The following is a 13876-nucleotide window of genomic DNA, read 5'->3' as shown; positions in this document are numbered from 1 at the left end:
GGCAGAGCGGCCAATGAGAGCGCAGCGCGCGGGGCCCCATCAGCGGCGACGTGCGGAGGGACGGGAGGGGACACCGGGCGCCGGCTCCCGGCGGGGTGGGCGTGGCCGCGGGCCCCGCCGCCCAATGGGGACGCGGTCCGTGCGGGGTGCGGCCAATGGGGAGGCGCGGCCGGCGGGCGCTGGGGGCGGTACGGCCAATGGGGCGCTCGGGGCGGCCATGGCGGACGCGATGGCGGCGGGCGGCCCGCGGCGCTGCCGGCGCCTGGAGGGCGAGGCGGCGCGGGCCGTGCTCGCCAACGCCGACACGCTGCTCTTCGACTGCGACGGCGTCCTGTGGCGGGGCGAGGCGGCCGTGAGCGGCGCGGCGGAGACGCTGGGCAAGCTGGCGGCAGCGGGCAAGCGGCTGTGCTACGTGACCAACAACAGCGGGCGGACGCGCGCGGCCTACGTGGAGAAGCTGCGGCGCCTCGGCTTCCCGCCCGCCGAGCCCCGGCATGTCTTCAGCTCGGCCTTCTGCGCCGCCCGCTACCTGCGCCAGGCGCTGCCGCCCGGCGCCGCCGCCTACGTGCTGGGCAGCCCCGCGCTGGCCGCCGAGCTGGAGGCCGTGGGCATCCCGCACCTGGGCACCGGGCCCGCCGCGCTGCCCGGCCCCGCGCCCGCTGACTGGGTGAAGGCGCCGCTGGACCCCGCCGTGCGCGCCGTGCTGGTGGGCTTCGACGAGCACTTCAGCTACGCGAAGCTGTGCCAGGCGCTGCGGTATCTCCTGCGCGGCGGCCCCGAATGCCTCCTGGTCGGCACCAACCGCGACCACCGGCTGCCGCTCGAGGGCGGCGCCGGCATCCCCGGTGCGCGGGGCGGATGGACGGGGTGGTCCCGGGGCTTGGGGAGGGTCTCCGTGCTCGGCTCCGCGGCTCGTCACATCTCGGTGTTATGTTGGTAGAACACAAGTTCCATCTCAGCCTAAGGAAGAATTTCTTCCCGTGGGGAGGGGCAGAGCCCTGGAGCGGCTGCCCGGGGAGGTCATGGAGTCTCGTCTCTGGGGACGTTCCAAACTGGCCTAAGCACGTTCCTGTGTCACCTAATCCAGGTGACCCTGCCTTGTAGGAGGGTTGGACTGGATGATCTCCAGAGACCCCCTCCAGCTCCAGCTATCCTGGGATTCATTGAGGCAGCTTGAGTGTCCCGGTGCCTCTCCTCCTCTACAGCACCCTTGAGAGAGAGAGAATCCTTATTGACCCTGTCCTTGCGGATAGGACTTATCTTTTAACACTGGAGGCTGGAATTTCCAACCTCCTGGCAGGCTTTATGCACCACCTCTCCCGGGAACGACCCCTCCCTCTGCCCCTAAAGCCGAGGCATTGTCACATTTCCCGTGTCCTGAGCAGGTTTGTCCTGGCTTGTGCAGAGAGCTTCCTGCCCCTAATCCCTGCTCCTGTTCCCCACAGGGACGGGGTGCCTGGTGAAGGCTGAGATCCTCCTGCCCTAATCCCTGCTTCTGTTGTGTTCCCTCAGGTACGGGGTGCCTGGTGAAGGCCGTGGAGACGGCGGCGCAGCGCGAGGCCTTCATCGTGGGCAAGCCCAACCGCTTCATGTTCGACTGCGTGGCCGGGGAGTTCCCGGTGGAGCCCGCGCGCACCATCATGGTGGGCGACCGGCTGGACACGGACATCCTGATGGGCAACGCCTGCGGCCTCACCACGCTGCTCACCCTGACCGGGGTGACAGCGCTGGACGAGGTGCGGGGCCACCAGGACAGCGGCTGTCCCGCCAGGCAGGACCTGGTCCCCCATTACTACGTCGACAGCATCGCCGACCTGCTCCCGGCGCTGGGCGAGTGACGGGGGCGGCAGCAGTGACAGCCGTACACGCACTAGATACTCCCCAGGGTTAGAACCCTTAGCTTGTCTCCTCTCTGTCCTCTCCATATGATTCTGTTTACATCTCAGTCTGAAATGCACTTTGGAATGAAGGGGCTGGGGCTTGGGGCTGGGTTTAGTTATAAATGCATCGATCCAACGTTTGTGGTGCTCCACAGGGTCCTCTGGGCTGAGCTGGGGGTGTGGAGCTGCTTGATCTGAGGAGAAGGATCATGTCCTGGCCAGGCTGGGCCATGACTCAGCCCGGTTTGTTCAGGGGAACGACTCTTGGGATGTGCAGTAACTGTGGTTGTGTTTGGAAACACTTGTAGAGCTGGTGTGGCCCTGTTCAGGGGCACAGCCCCACGTCAGGTCACACAAATGCATCTCCTTCATTTGACCACTGCACGTTGCACTTGTGATGCAGATTGGGATGATCCCAACGCTTCCAGACCTTGGCTGCTGCACACAGTGTCTGTCCAAGGTCGAGTGTGTGTAAAGTGCATGTACACACAGGCACTCCCTGAGCATAAAGATAGAGCAGAATATATTTAAATTATAATTAGAGTCTATGATAATTTATCTTGTTTCCCCCAGAGGGAGGATGAGAGGAATGTACTTCAGTGATTTAATTCCCCTAACCCATTGCATTTGGTAATGCAGAGAGTCTGCAGCCATGCAGAGCTGTCCTTCCCTCCTGCTGCTTCCCAGAAATCCCTGGATCGATGCGTACCGAGCTCCTGCACTTCCCTCAGCACCAGCGAGCCACTTGCCTTGGCTTCAGCTGCACAATCCCAATTCCTGCTCAGCCCATGGATGGCTGTGATGCCTAGGACAGTTGTGCACAGGGAGCCCTGTGAGTCCTGGTTGTGTGTGGCAGTAGCTCGTGCTTCCTTTCCATCCCTGAGGTTCAGATCTTCCGTGTGTGCCAGCAGGGCCTGGGCACCGTGGGTGGTAAGGAGGGGTGCTCGCTTGCTCAGGGATGATTCCATTTGGTCTCCAGGTGGGATTGGGCAATGAGGGGCTCACCACAGGATGGTTTTTGTGCTGCCCAAATCCCACAGTGAAAGCTTTTGCGTTACAGAATTAATTGAAAATTATATATGCAAATAACAGGCTTTTATTCCATAGATTCCAGTATCTACAGTTGAATTTAAGCACTGGTTTTCCTTCCTGTCCAGCTGAGGAGCTCGGGCAGTGCTGATGCCATTTCCTGCCTGGTAACTTGTCACCTTGTTTGTACAGCAATAACCCTGCAGTCCAGAGGGTCTCGGTGTTCCCTGAGCAGTGGCTGAACCTCTGAAAGGCTGTTTGTAATTTGGAGTTGTGGAAGTTGTGGGTAATCTCTTCCCTGCTCCTCTCTCCAGATGAGGGACTGCAAAAGTCCCAGAAGCAGAACTTGCCCTTGATCTGGGTGACATGGAGAAGGACATTATGGACTCACTGCAGGTCGTGTCTGATGTAACAGTGTGGGTTTGGATTCAGTCTCTGTATCTGGTGCTTTTTGTGTCAGGATATGTCAGGAAAAGGCCAGGAAACAGTCCAGCATCCCTCAGGCAGCTCTGTCCCTGCTGAGGGTTCTTGCTGGAAAGGGAGCCATTGCCTGGGCTCAGGGATGCTGGAATGTGCTGGTGGGGGTGTCAGTCATGCTTCAAAACTCTGTTCTGACTTCCAAATGGTTCTTAATCCTCTACTTGAATTTCCATTAAACTCTCAAACCTGCTCTCCCCAGTGTTGTCTCATTGTGTGGTCTCATCTCCGTGAGCTTTGATGCAGCTCTGCTTTGGGAATCCTGGGAGTCAGGGATGCAGTTTGGAAGGGACCTTAAATCCCATCCAGTGCCACTCCTGCTATGGGCAGGGATACCTCACACTGTCGCAGGCTGCTCCAAGCCCTGGCCAGCCTGGCCTTGGGCACTGCCAGGGGTCCAGGGGTCCAGGGGCAGCCACAGCTGCCCTGGGCACCCTGTTCCAGGGCTTGCCCACCCTCACAAGGAAGTTTCTTTCCAACATCTAATCTAAGTCTGGCAGTGAAGCCTTTCCCCTTTGTCCTGCCCATGCCCTTGGCCAAAGTCCGTCCTTCTTTCTTGTGGGCTCCCTTCAGCCAGTTTGTTCAGCATGAGGCTATGCTTGATAGGAAAATGTCCAAAACCTGCATTTTCCCTGGACAGATGTCACATGAAGCTTTTCCTTGCCTCCACACCTTTGTTATGTCTAGCTGGCAGGTCTGGAACGTTTGGGGGGCTCCTGGACTGCTCAGGGAATGCTGTTCCCACAGGGAGTTTCTCAGGCCAGGACACACAGGTGACAGTGTGAGAGCAGCACAGACTGTGGTGGTGACTTTGTGTCACAGCCCCTTTTCCTCCGAGGGTGGCACAGGTGTGTCTGGGACAGCGGGATCAACACCTGGCTCCAGCCCACGGGGCTCCGGCATCACCGAGTTCCCGTTGAAATGTGGGAATTGCCGCTGCTACAAGGGCAGGCTGCCAGTGTCCTCTGGTCATCTGATCTCTCAAAGAGCCTCACCTGGGCTCGTGTTGGGCCGTGCCAGCCCCGAGGGCACACAAAGGGCCCGATTGTGGCTCCTGCCCGTGCCGGGGGTGAGCAGGAAGAGCCGCGCCGGGCACTGACAGCAGCGCTCAGCTCCCGCCTGCCCTGGCCTCAGCTTTCCCCCTCCTGCGGAGCCCTTTGCCTGCGAGGGACAGGTATTTATGTCCCACGGACACACGTTCAGGTTTCCCAGGTGTGCCTGGAGCCGGGATCATGCCCAGGCTGTGCATGGGCAGGAGGCAGAGCAGCAGCAGCCAGGTTCTCGCCTGAAGTGGAGGATGGATGGAGGGGATGGTGCCAGCCCTGCTGCCCCTGCAGTGAGTATTCCCTGTCCCAGGAGTGAGAATTCCCTGTCCCAGTAGTGAGTGTTCCCTGTTCCTGCAGTGAGTATTCCCTATTCCTGCAGCGAGAATTCCCTTTAACTGTCCAAAGGCTGGATGAGCCCATCCTCGTGCAGCTGGAGCACATGTAATCCTGGGAATGGGTTGGATTTCTCTGTCCTTCAGAGGATTGAGAAACAGGTTATTTTTTAAATGTGGGCTGTGTTTGAGATTATTGAAAGCACATTTTCTGCTTCGTAAAAATCCCGTTATGTGCCATGAAGTTAAATTTAATTGCTCCAGTATAAGAACTAAAGTAAATTAATAGAGCCAATAGAAATGTCACAGCACTGCCAAGCTCTTTTCCTTGGTCTCATGGAGAACAACTTAGCAAGGAAATCCAGCACAGCCAAGAACAGAAGCGGGGTCACTCCACACAGGGTCTGATTCCAATGCTGACGGTCCCGCTGGGGATTTCTGCTGTAAACCAAAATAATTGAAGTTGTTGTTCCCTGTGTCTAGAAAGCTGCTGCTCCAGCCCTGCCCTGGGGGCTTTGCAGCTTTCCAGGCTGTGGCAGTGCTGGTTACCAGGACGCTGGATCTGGAATTCCAGCGCTGTGGGATGAAGACTCCGTTATTCCAGGTGCTGCATTTTGGCAGCTCTGCACTCCAGACAGTTTGCACGAGGATTTGTGTCGTGAGCTGGAGACGTTTGATGAAGAGTTGGCAGAAGGGTCAATTTTAACTCCTGTTCCACCTTCTTTTGCCCTGGCTCCCAGGACAGGAGGGCCCCAGGACACTTCCCAGCTCCCTCCAGGACCTTCTGGATCATCCTGTCTGTTGCCTTGTTGTTCTTTGCAGCTGTTGGCATCAGTGTCATGGGGGTTCTCAGCTTCTCCCCCAGCTCTGCCCAGGTAAGGGGTTCTGATCTGGGCAGGCAGCCTCCTCCTGCCTGCAGCCCTGAGCTGTGTGGGAAGCAGTTCCCAGGAGGGATGGGAGGGCTGAGATCTGGGTCGAGTTTGGCTGGATCAGTCCCTGGACGATGCAGGAAGGTGCAGGAGGGCAGGGAGGTGCTGCCAGGCTGCAGGCAGGGCTGTGGCACAGCCTGGCAGCCCTTTCCTCCAGCAGCACCTGGTGCCTTTGGCATGAGGGGCACTGGGGGTGAGGATGGAGTTGTGGATCATCCTTCCCGTGGGTCAGAGCCTCCTCCTCCTCTCCACTGCTGAATCAGACAAGGGACAGGGGCCAGCACAGGACCAGCTGGGGATGGTGGTGGGAGATGCTGCACAGAGCAGCTGGTGCTGGGGGCTGCCCTCCCACTGCTCATGCCCAGGCTGGCTCCCAGCTCGTCCGAGTGACGCTCCAGGGCCAGCAGGACCCGCTGAGGAACCAGACAGCCGTGGTGGACAAGGCCAGGAGCACTGTCACCTACTACGTCACCTCGCAGAGCAACCTGAGCGCCGTGGTGCTGTACGACAGCAGGAACGTGAGTGCTGGGGCATCCCTGCCTCCTCAGCTCCTGTTTGCTGCCTTTCTCTGCACCTTTAGTCCTGGAACACAGAGCAGGGGAGGGGAGAATGTCCATGTCAGGGCTTTTCTGGGGCAGGAGTGGGTGTGTGCTGCCTGTTCCAAGGGGCACGTGTGTCCACAGGGCTACGTGTGCTACAAGGCGCTGCAGCAGCAAGCCTGCTACCTGAGGAGGATGGACCCCTGGGACCTGCAGACCCTGCAGATGGCTCTCAACACCTCTGAGCACAGCGTGAGCAGCTGCTGCAGCATTCCTGGGATGTCTGGGGGATGGATTGGGCTTTGCACAGGGTTGCTGAACGTTCTCCTCTGTGTAGATTTGCAGGGGTGACTCTCTACCCCAAAGCATCCAGGGCAGGGCTCTCCCGGGTGGGGAGAGCAGTGGCAGCCCCTGTTCTGAGGGAGAGCAGTGGCAGCCCCTGTTCTGAGGGATTCATTGCTCACAGGAGCAGAGCTGTGTCCTCAGGCTGGGCTCTGAGCCAGCTCTGAGCAGCAGCTCCTGGGTTTATCCGGACCCTGATTCCTGTGGGAAGCAGCTGAGCCGCTGGGGCAGGGGGATGTGTCCCATGGAGGGGAAGAGCAGGGCTCCTGCAGGACCTGCTCCCACTGGATTCTGTTACCTGCTCAAAAATCTGGGGGAGGAAAAACAAAGGGGGCTTGTTACCAACTCCCAGGGAAGAAAGTTGGAGGTGATCATGTATACAGACCCTCAGAACAGAATGTCAGTGGATGCCTGATCAGGGGCAGATTCCATTTCCAGAAGACAGAAAGGCACATTTATGCCCCTGCCATCTGCTATCCATTTCCTCAGTGGCTCCTGGGGGCTCCTTAGTCCTCACCTTACTCCCAGAGCAGTGCAGGAACACAGGCTCCCAAAGGGGATGAAGGGAGAGGAAAGCACCTGCCCAGACCTGAGGTTCCTAAATGGAAATAAAACTTGGTAGTGCTGGGGTTACCAGCAGCCCAGACAGAAAATGAGATCTGGCAGCCTCACCCTGGGAGCTGCTGGGGTACAGACCATTCCTGGGGTGCCCTGGGAGCCAGAGCAGGGCTGTGGGGCTGGAGGGTCAAAGTGCCTTGGGAGGAGCTAACGGGGACGTTTCTTTCAGGCTGAGCAGCTGCTCCACCACAACAACCAGACCAAGTTCTACCGGGAGTTCCTGGGCATTGTGGCAGGGGAGCAGGTGGAGCCCAGGGGCCTGGGGGAGGCTGTGCAGGCCCTGTGTGAGCACACATCTATCTTCTGGGTGCGGAGAGGGCAGGGTAAGTGGGCCACTTCCCCTGGCAGGGGAAGCAAGAGCTTTTCTAGCACCTCTAAGAGGATCAGGCTCTGCTGCACAACAGCTGATGCATCCCAGGACAGGCTGCCAAGGCCCAGGACAGGGACAGGTGTCCTCTAGTGCACGATCAGACCACTGTTCACCATCCCCGAGTGCCAGCTCACACCCACCCTGTCCTAAGCTGTGGCACCGGGATGGGCTCTGAGCTGCCCCCAGCAGCACAGCACAGCCAGCACGCAGAGCTGTCCCCCTGAGACATCACTGGTTAATCCCTGTCACCTTCATCCTCAGCCAAAGCAGCCTGCTGAGCTGTCAGCCTGCTCCGTCTCACTCCAGCTTTAATAAGAAAGGTCATTCCCTGAGGCTTTCCCCTTGCTCAGCTCCCTGGGGACTCTGTGGCTGCAGGACCAAAGCATCCCTGGGGACCCTGTGGCTGCAGGACCAAAGCATTGCTCTCACTGCTGTCCTTGCTCGTTGGCAGGCCCGGGGAGGCAGCGCCTCATCTACCTGTGCATTGACATCTGCTTCCCCAACAACATCTGTGTCTCCATCTGCTTCTATTACCTGCCTGAGTAAGTGCTGCAGCCACGGCCGCCCTCTCTGCCCTCATACTTGAACTGGATTCCTGAAAAGCCTCTGACTTCCATGAGGAAGGGAACACCTGCAACAGCCCCAGAGCTTCCTGCTGACTCCGTGCTGCAGGTCAGGAGAGTTTAGAGAAACAGGATCAGGGGAGCTTAGAGAAACAGGAGGCCTCTGCTCAGCACAGACACTCTGCAGCTCTGCTCCAGGGCTGTGCCTCGCCCATAGGAATTAGGAGACCCAGGCTAGAGGAATCCCGGGAAGTAGCTGGAGATTTGGGGCTCCAGGCTCTGTTCAACACAAGGTGGTTGTTGTTACATTTGGGGGGTGGTTGGCTTTAGGAGAGCAGCTCTCCAAGTCGCTCTGTGAAACACTCTGAATAAAGGGATTGCAAACCAAGAGCTGCTTCTCCTCTTTGCTCAGCCTCTCCCATCACTTGCAAAGGCTGACTTTTATTTGTTTTTCCCACTTTGGGGTACAAGAACATCCAAAGTTGTCAGCAGCCGATGCCCCAGGGATTCCTGCAGGTGAACTGTACCTGTGTCCCTGCAATAGAATCGTGTGTCCCTCTCCCATGCCCTCCTTCAGAGGCCACACACGTTTCGGCAATGTCCTGCCTGGAGTTGAAGCCTGGTCTCACCCCAGGCAGCTGCAGCTGCTCCTGTGGGAGCCCCAACCCTCTCCATGTGGGAGGGGATGGGTACAGTACATGTCCCAGGCTCTGGAGAGGCTCTGGCAAGGCAAGGGGAAACAAGCAGAGGTCCTGTCCTTGACACAAATGCCCGTTATCCCAACACGCTGTCGTTGAAGGCCAGGCAGACCACGGCCTTCTGGTGGCCACTGTACTCCCTCTTGATCTCTCCTGTCTCCACACACCACAGTCTGGCCAGGTTATCAGAGGAGGCTGCAGTAGAGAGTGAAAAGAAAAGGGGGATATAAATATATATATATATTACCTTTTAAGATTCTTTTTTACTATCATTATAAGAAATACTTTCTTCTTAGGGCTGGTGGTGACCAGCAAGGCAGAGCAGCTCAGTGCATTTCTCTGTGTGTGGGGTTTAGTTCTTTTGGAGGGCAGTGAGTGTGGAAATTATCACAGGTGTGTTTAAGGGACTAACACCCTGTGAACTGTGGGACGAATAGCACAGCTGGAGATCTCCTCCCCAGCTCCAACAGCTGCCCCACTGCAGCAGCACAAAATGTTCCAGAACTGGGTGCTCCCACCTCACACCCGCTGTGCCCCAGGCTCTGGCCATGTACAGCCAGGGCTGCTGCAGGCAGGTGCTGCCTCACCTGTGACAATGTACTGGGAGTCCCCAGAGAAGGCACAGTCCCACATCCAGCCCCGGGATGTCTCCCCAGGGTTGTTGCTCTTAATGCTCAGCTCTGTCATCAGAGAGAAGTTCGAAGTCCTCCAGATCTTGCACGTCTGATCTGCAGAACAGGTGGCCAAGAGCCTGCAAGAAGGAGGCATGTGGGGACAATCTCATCAGTCACTGTCTCCCTGTGGGCCTCTCGTTACCACAGACCTGGGCCAGGGCCAGTGACAGCCCGGAGACCTGCCCCCGTTGCAATCAGATCTCCTGATTTAGGAGATTCCAGCTGAACAGACTCCGTGAAGGAGCTCACACTGCAGCAGTTGGATCCCAGCTGTAGAACAGCTCCTGGCAGCAAACCCTGCTGAGCTCAGGGAGCATGAGTGGGACAACCCTGACAGCAACCCTGTGGTGCCACATTCCCTGCCTGCTGCCCCACTCCTCCCTGGGGACCTGCACTGCGGGGACAGTGACAGCCACAGCTGGAGGCACAGCTGGGGGCACAGCTGGGGGCACAGGAGGTGCCCTGGGAGGGAGGTGAGGGGCTCCACACTCACGTGGAGTCGGGGCTGAACTTGCACTGCAGGGCGTAGCGGTTGTGTGCCGGGATCTTGGTCTTGGGGATCAGCTGTGTCACCTCCTCGCCGATGCCGCCCGTCAGGTTCCACACGTAGCAGTTTCCCTGCACAGACACAGCAGGGTCTGTGCCCAGGCTGGTGCCACCCAGCCAAAGCCAGCCCAGCTCCCCGCCCAGCACGGCCTGGGGGAGCTCACCGAGCTGTTCACAGCTGCCATGTAGCTGGCATCGGGGTCGATGTGCACCGAGTTCACTGACACCTCGGGCTCGGGGATCAGCTGCTCGTTGTGGTCAGTCTTCAGGTCCCAGATGTGGATGGCCCCGCTCTGGTCGCCCACGATCAGCTCTGCCTGCAGGGACACATGGCCACAGCTCTGCAGACACTGCAGCAGCCTGGAGCTGGCACCCACATGGTGCCCGTGGAGCACCACTGGAGCTCTGCTCTGGCTTTCTGCCTCCTCTCTCCCCAGCTCAGGGCTGTTTCACACCCTGTCCCAGCCCAGTCCTGAGGCCCATGACACCCTGCAAAAGGCTGTTTCCCTCCCCAGAAGGGTTTGCTGATTTTCTAAAGCCCAGAGCAAAGAGAGCTGTGCCAGTTCCAGGGCTGTGGCACAGCTGCAGCTCCAAACGACACCCACAGGAGCCAAGTGGTTTTCAGCACGTCTGAGGCAGAGTTAAGAGGCAGGTTGGCCACTGAACAACTGAAGCACTCAAGGGTGCAGCTACCTGAAAAACACAACCTGAAGTGGGTTTTTCTCTCTCCCTCCCCTTCTCAGGGGAAGGACAAGAGCCAAGGGCAGGAGTCCTGGCTCTGATCCCATGCTCAGAGCAGAAGACAATGCTGGCATGTCTCCACTCAAACCCAGCCTTTATCGACAGCCCTGCGCTGTCCATAATTTTAGCAGAATCCCTGGAGGAGATCAGGTCATCAGGCACACCTAATCCTGTACCTGGGAGCACAGGCTGCTTCTGAGGACACAAACACCACTCAATGCATTTATCTGACTGCACAAAAGTCTTTTCTGGGCTCCTCAACCCTCAGCCCCCTCTCAGCAGGTGTAAATGCTGAATCCAAAGTTTTCATGGCTTTACTCAGGCCGTGAGTAATCTCTGGATAATTGGATGAGCATCTCTGCAGAGGGAACTGCAGAGCCACAGAACTGCCCGAACAAATGCTGCCACCTTTGGTCTAATTAACCACCTTCTGCTCACAAACCAACACTCTGCACCTCGGCAGCATCTGGGTCAGGGATTATTTCCCATCTAAGACATATGTTCAGCAACATTCATTTAACATAACACCCTCTCACAGCACTGACACTACCAGAGCATTGGGACAGTCTGGTCCAAATAACCCATCTCAAGTTTAGTCTGAAATTCCTGATTTGCAAAACTAAACCTTTGCCAAATGAAACACGAGGGAACGTTTCCATTACTCAGGACTTTACAGAGGTTTGCAGGGCCCTGTCTGCAGGCAAAACCACAGCCCTGCAAGCCCAGCCAGGCCATTAGCACTGATTGATCCCTGTTGGTTGCCTTGCTCCTGCTCCCTTCAGCCTCTTCAAGAGCCTCCAAACTCCCTCTGCTCAGCAACAGCTGCTGAGTCCACTAATGAACTTCAACCAAACCTGACCTGAAGGGAATCAGGAGTCAGCCAAAGGCCCCAGGATGCTTTTCCTTGGCAGTGTTGTCACCCTCAAGCTTCCCAGCTGCCCCCACTCTTCCAGCTTCCATTCCCAGTGATGTTTGGAGGCAGAGCCTGCTCCAAGGACATTTCCATTCACAGGATGAGCTCAGTGCAGTCCCTGTGCTGTCCCTTTGCAACAGCCACCAGGCCATCAGCAGACACACATGGTGTGAAGCCCCCAGGCCGTGTTCTGTTGTACCCCATCTTCTGCTGGGACACATCTCTGTGGCCACTCAGGATTACCCAGAGGAGCCACAGGAACAGAGTGCCCAGAGAAGCTATGGCTGCCCCTGGATCCCTGGAAGCGTCCAAAGCCAGGCTGGATGGTGCTTGGAGCAGCCTGGGACAGTGGAAAGTGGACACTGGTATGGGATGCGCTTTAAGCTCCATTCCACAGGATGCTCTGAGCTGGGAAACCCCAGAGGAGGCAGTTTCCTCACCTGGTTGGGGTGCAGGCAGACACAGTTGATGGGAGCGTTCACCTGGAAAATGCGCTGGCACTGGAGGTTCCGGGACCTGTGACAGAGCGAGGGAGAGGAGCTCAGGGGTCTGAGATCGGCCCCACAGCCCGGGGGTGCTGCCGGCCAGGGGGAACCCCCCGGTGCCCACCTGAGGTCCCAGATGCGGGCCATGCAGTCCTCCCCGCCCGTGTACATCCAGCGCCCGTCCTCGTGGAAGCCCACCGAGGTGATGTTCTTGCTCACGCCGTCGTAGTTGATGACGGGGTTGGGGTTGTTGGAGTTGAGGTCGTACATGCGGATGTGCTGGTACCCTGCGAGCACCGGGCAGCGAGTGAACACCGGCCCGGTGCCAGGGGTGCCCGGCGGGGCAGGAGCGCTCACCTGCGGCCGCGATCATGCTCCGGTCCGGCGTGATCTCCAGGGCGTTGACCTGCTGCGGGCGCCGTTAAGGTCGGTACGGAGCATCAGCCGGGCCCCACCCGGGGGGCCGAACGCGGGGGCGACCCCGAGCTGCCAGGGCGGCGGGGAAGGAAGGATACGGAGTCCTGGTGCTGCACCGTGCGGGTGCAGATGCCGCTGTGCGCCTGCCAGAACCGCACCGTGTGGTCGTAGCCGGCCGTGGCCAGGATCACCGGGTCGCTGCCCACCGTGCCCTGCGCCGCGTTCATGGTGCCGCCGCGCCCCGCCCGCGCTCGGGGGACTCCCGAAAGGCTGCGGGGTGTCTGTCACCCCGCGGGGTCTCGGTCCTGCCCGTGTCCCCCCAGTCCCAGCCCCGGTCCCGCTCCCGGTCCGCTCCCGGTTCCCGGCTCTGCGCGTGCGCGCAGCGCCGCCCGAGAGCCGCGTCCGGCGGGAGTGCGCATGCGCGGGAGCGGGGCCGGGGGACGGACCATGGCCGGGCCGGGGGGGCGACAGGCGAGACCACAGCGCGAGGGGGGAGCGCTCCCAGCGGTGCCGCCAGGGGGCGCAGTGCGGGAAAAGGGCGGGCCACATGGGATATGGGATATAGGATATGGGATATGGGATATGGGATATGGGATATGGGATATGGGATATGGGATATGGGATATGGGATATTGGATATGGGATATGGGATGTGGGATGTGGGATATGGGATATGGGATATGGGGTGTGGGATATGGGGTGTGGGATATGGGATATGGGGTGTGGAATGTAGGACGTGGGATATGAGATATGGGATATGGGACATTGGATATGGGACATGGGATATGGGATATGGGATATGGGATATGGGACATGGGACATGGGACATGGGATATGGGATATGGGATGTGGGATATGGGATATGGGATATGGGATATGGGACATGGGACATGGGACATGGGACATGGGACATGGGATATGGGATATGGGGTGTGGTATATGGGATATGGGGTGTGGGATGTGGGACGTGGGATATGAGATATGGGATATGGGACATTGGATATGGCATATGGGACATGGGATATGGGATATGGAACATAGGACATGGGACATGGGACGCAGTACATGGGACACACACCGGGCACACACCAGGCACAGAACACAGGACATTGGACACGGGACATGGGACACGGGACACGAGACAAGGGACACGAGACACGGGACACGGGACATGGGACATGGGACACACACTGGGCACAAGGCACACACCAGGTGCCAAGTATGGGACATGAAACGTGGGACATGGGACACGCACTGGGCACACACCAGGCATGGAA

The 13876-nt window shown here is 58.5% G+C and overlaps 3 protein-coding genes across 3 annotated transcripts; 2 read left to right on the top strand and 1 right to left on the bottom strand.

Annotated features, from left to right (window-relative positions):
• Window positions 1–124: 124 nt before the first annotated feature.
• Window positions 125–3583, top strand: PGP (phosphoglycolate phosphatase). Its single transcript, XM_066198300.1, has 2 exons — window positions 125–845; window positions 1513–3583. The coding sequence occupies exons 1-2, from the start codon at window positions 125–127 to the stop codon at window positions 1836–1838; spliced, it is 1047 nt and encodes a 348-aa protein (XP_066054397.1). The 3' UTR covers window positions 1839–3583.
• Window positions 3584–5991: 2408 nt separating this feature from the next.
• On the top strand, window positions 5992–8495 carry BRICD5 (BRICHOS domain containing 5). Its single transcript, XM_066198239.1, is given in 5 exon segments — window positions 5992–6008; window positions 6010–6211; window positions 6377–6484; window positions 7362–7515; window positions 8014–8495. Coding segments are annotated over 5 exon segments (576 nt in total). The 3' UTR covers window positions 8109–8495.
• Window positions 8496–8498: 3 nt separating this feature from the next.
• MLST8 (MTOR associated protein, LST8 homolog) lies at window positions 8499–12951 on the bottom strand. Its single transcript, XM_066198238.1, has 8 exons — window positions 12698–12951; window positions 12540–12591; window positions 12307–12469; window positions 12138–12213; window positions 10208–10360; window positions 9991–10115; window positions 9411–9574; window positions 8499–9018 (listed from the first exon to the last, which is right to left on the bottom strand). Exons 1-8 carry the CDS (start codon window positions 12824–12826, stop codon window positions 8900–8902), a joined length of 981 nt encoding a protein of 326 aa, XP_066054335.1. The 5' UTR covers window positions 12827–12951; the 3' UTR covers window positions 8499–8899.
• Between the last annotated feature and the right edge of the window lie 925 nt (window positions 12952–13876).

This window comes from Chamaea fasciata, unplaced genomic scaffold (genome assembly GCF_029207755.1).
Source record: "Chamaea fasciata isolate MVZ Bird 193981 ecotype frontalis unplaced genomic scaffold, bChaFas1.0.hap1 SCAF_16, whole genome shotgun sequence".
NCBI lineage: Eukaryota > Metazoa > Chordata > Aves > Passeriformes > Sylviidae > Chamaea > Chamaea fasciata.
The sequence above is the reverse complement of the archived record's forward strand: the minus strand, read 5'-3'. Positions and strand labels throughout refer to the sequence as shown.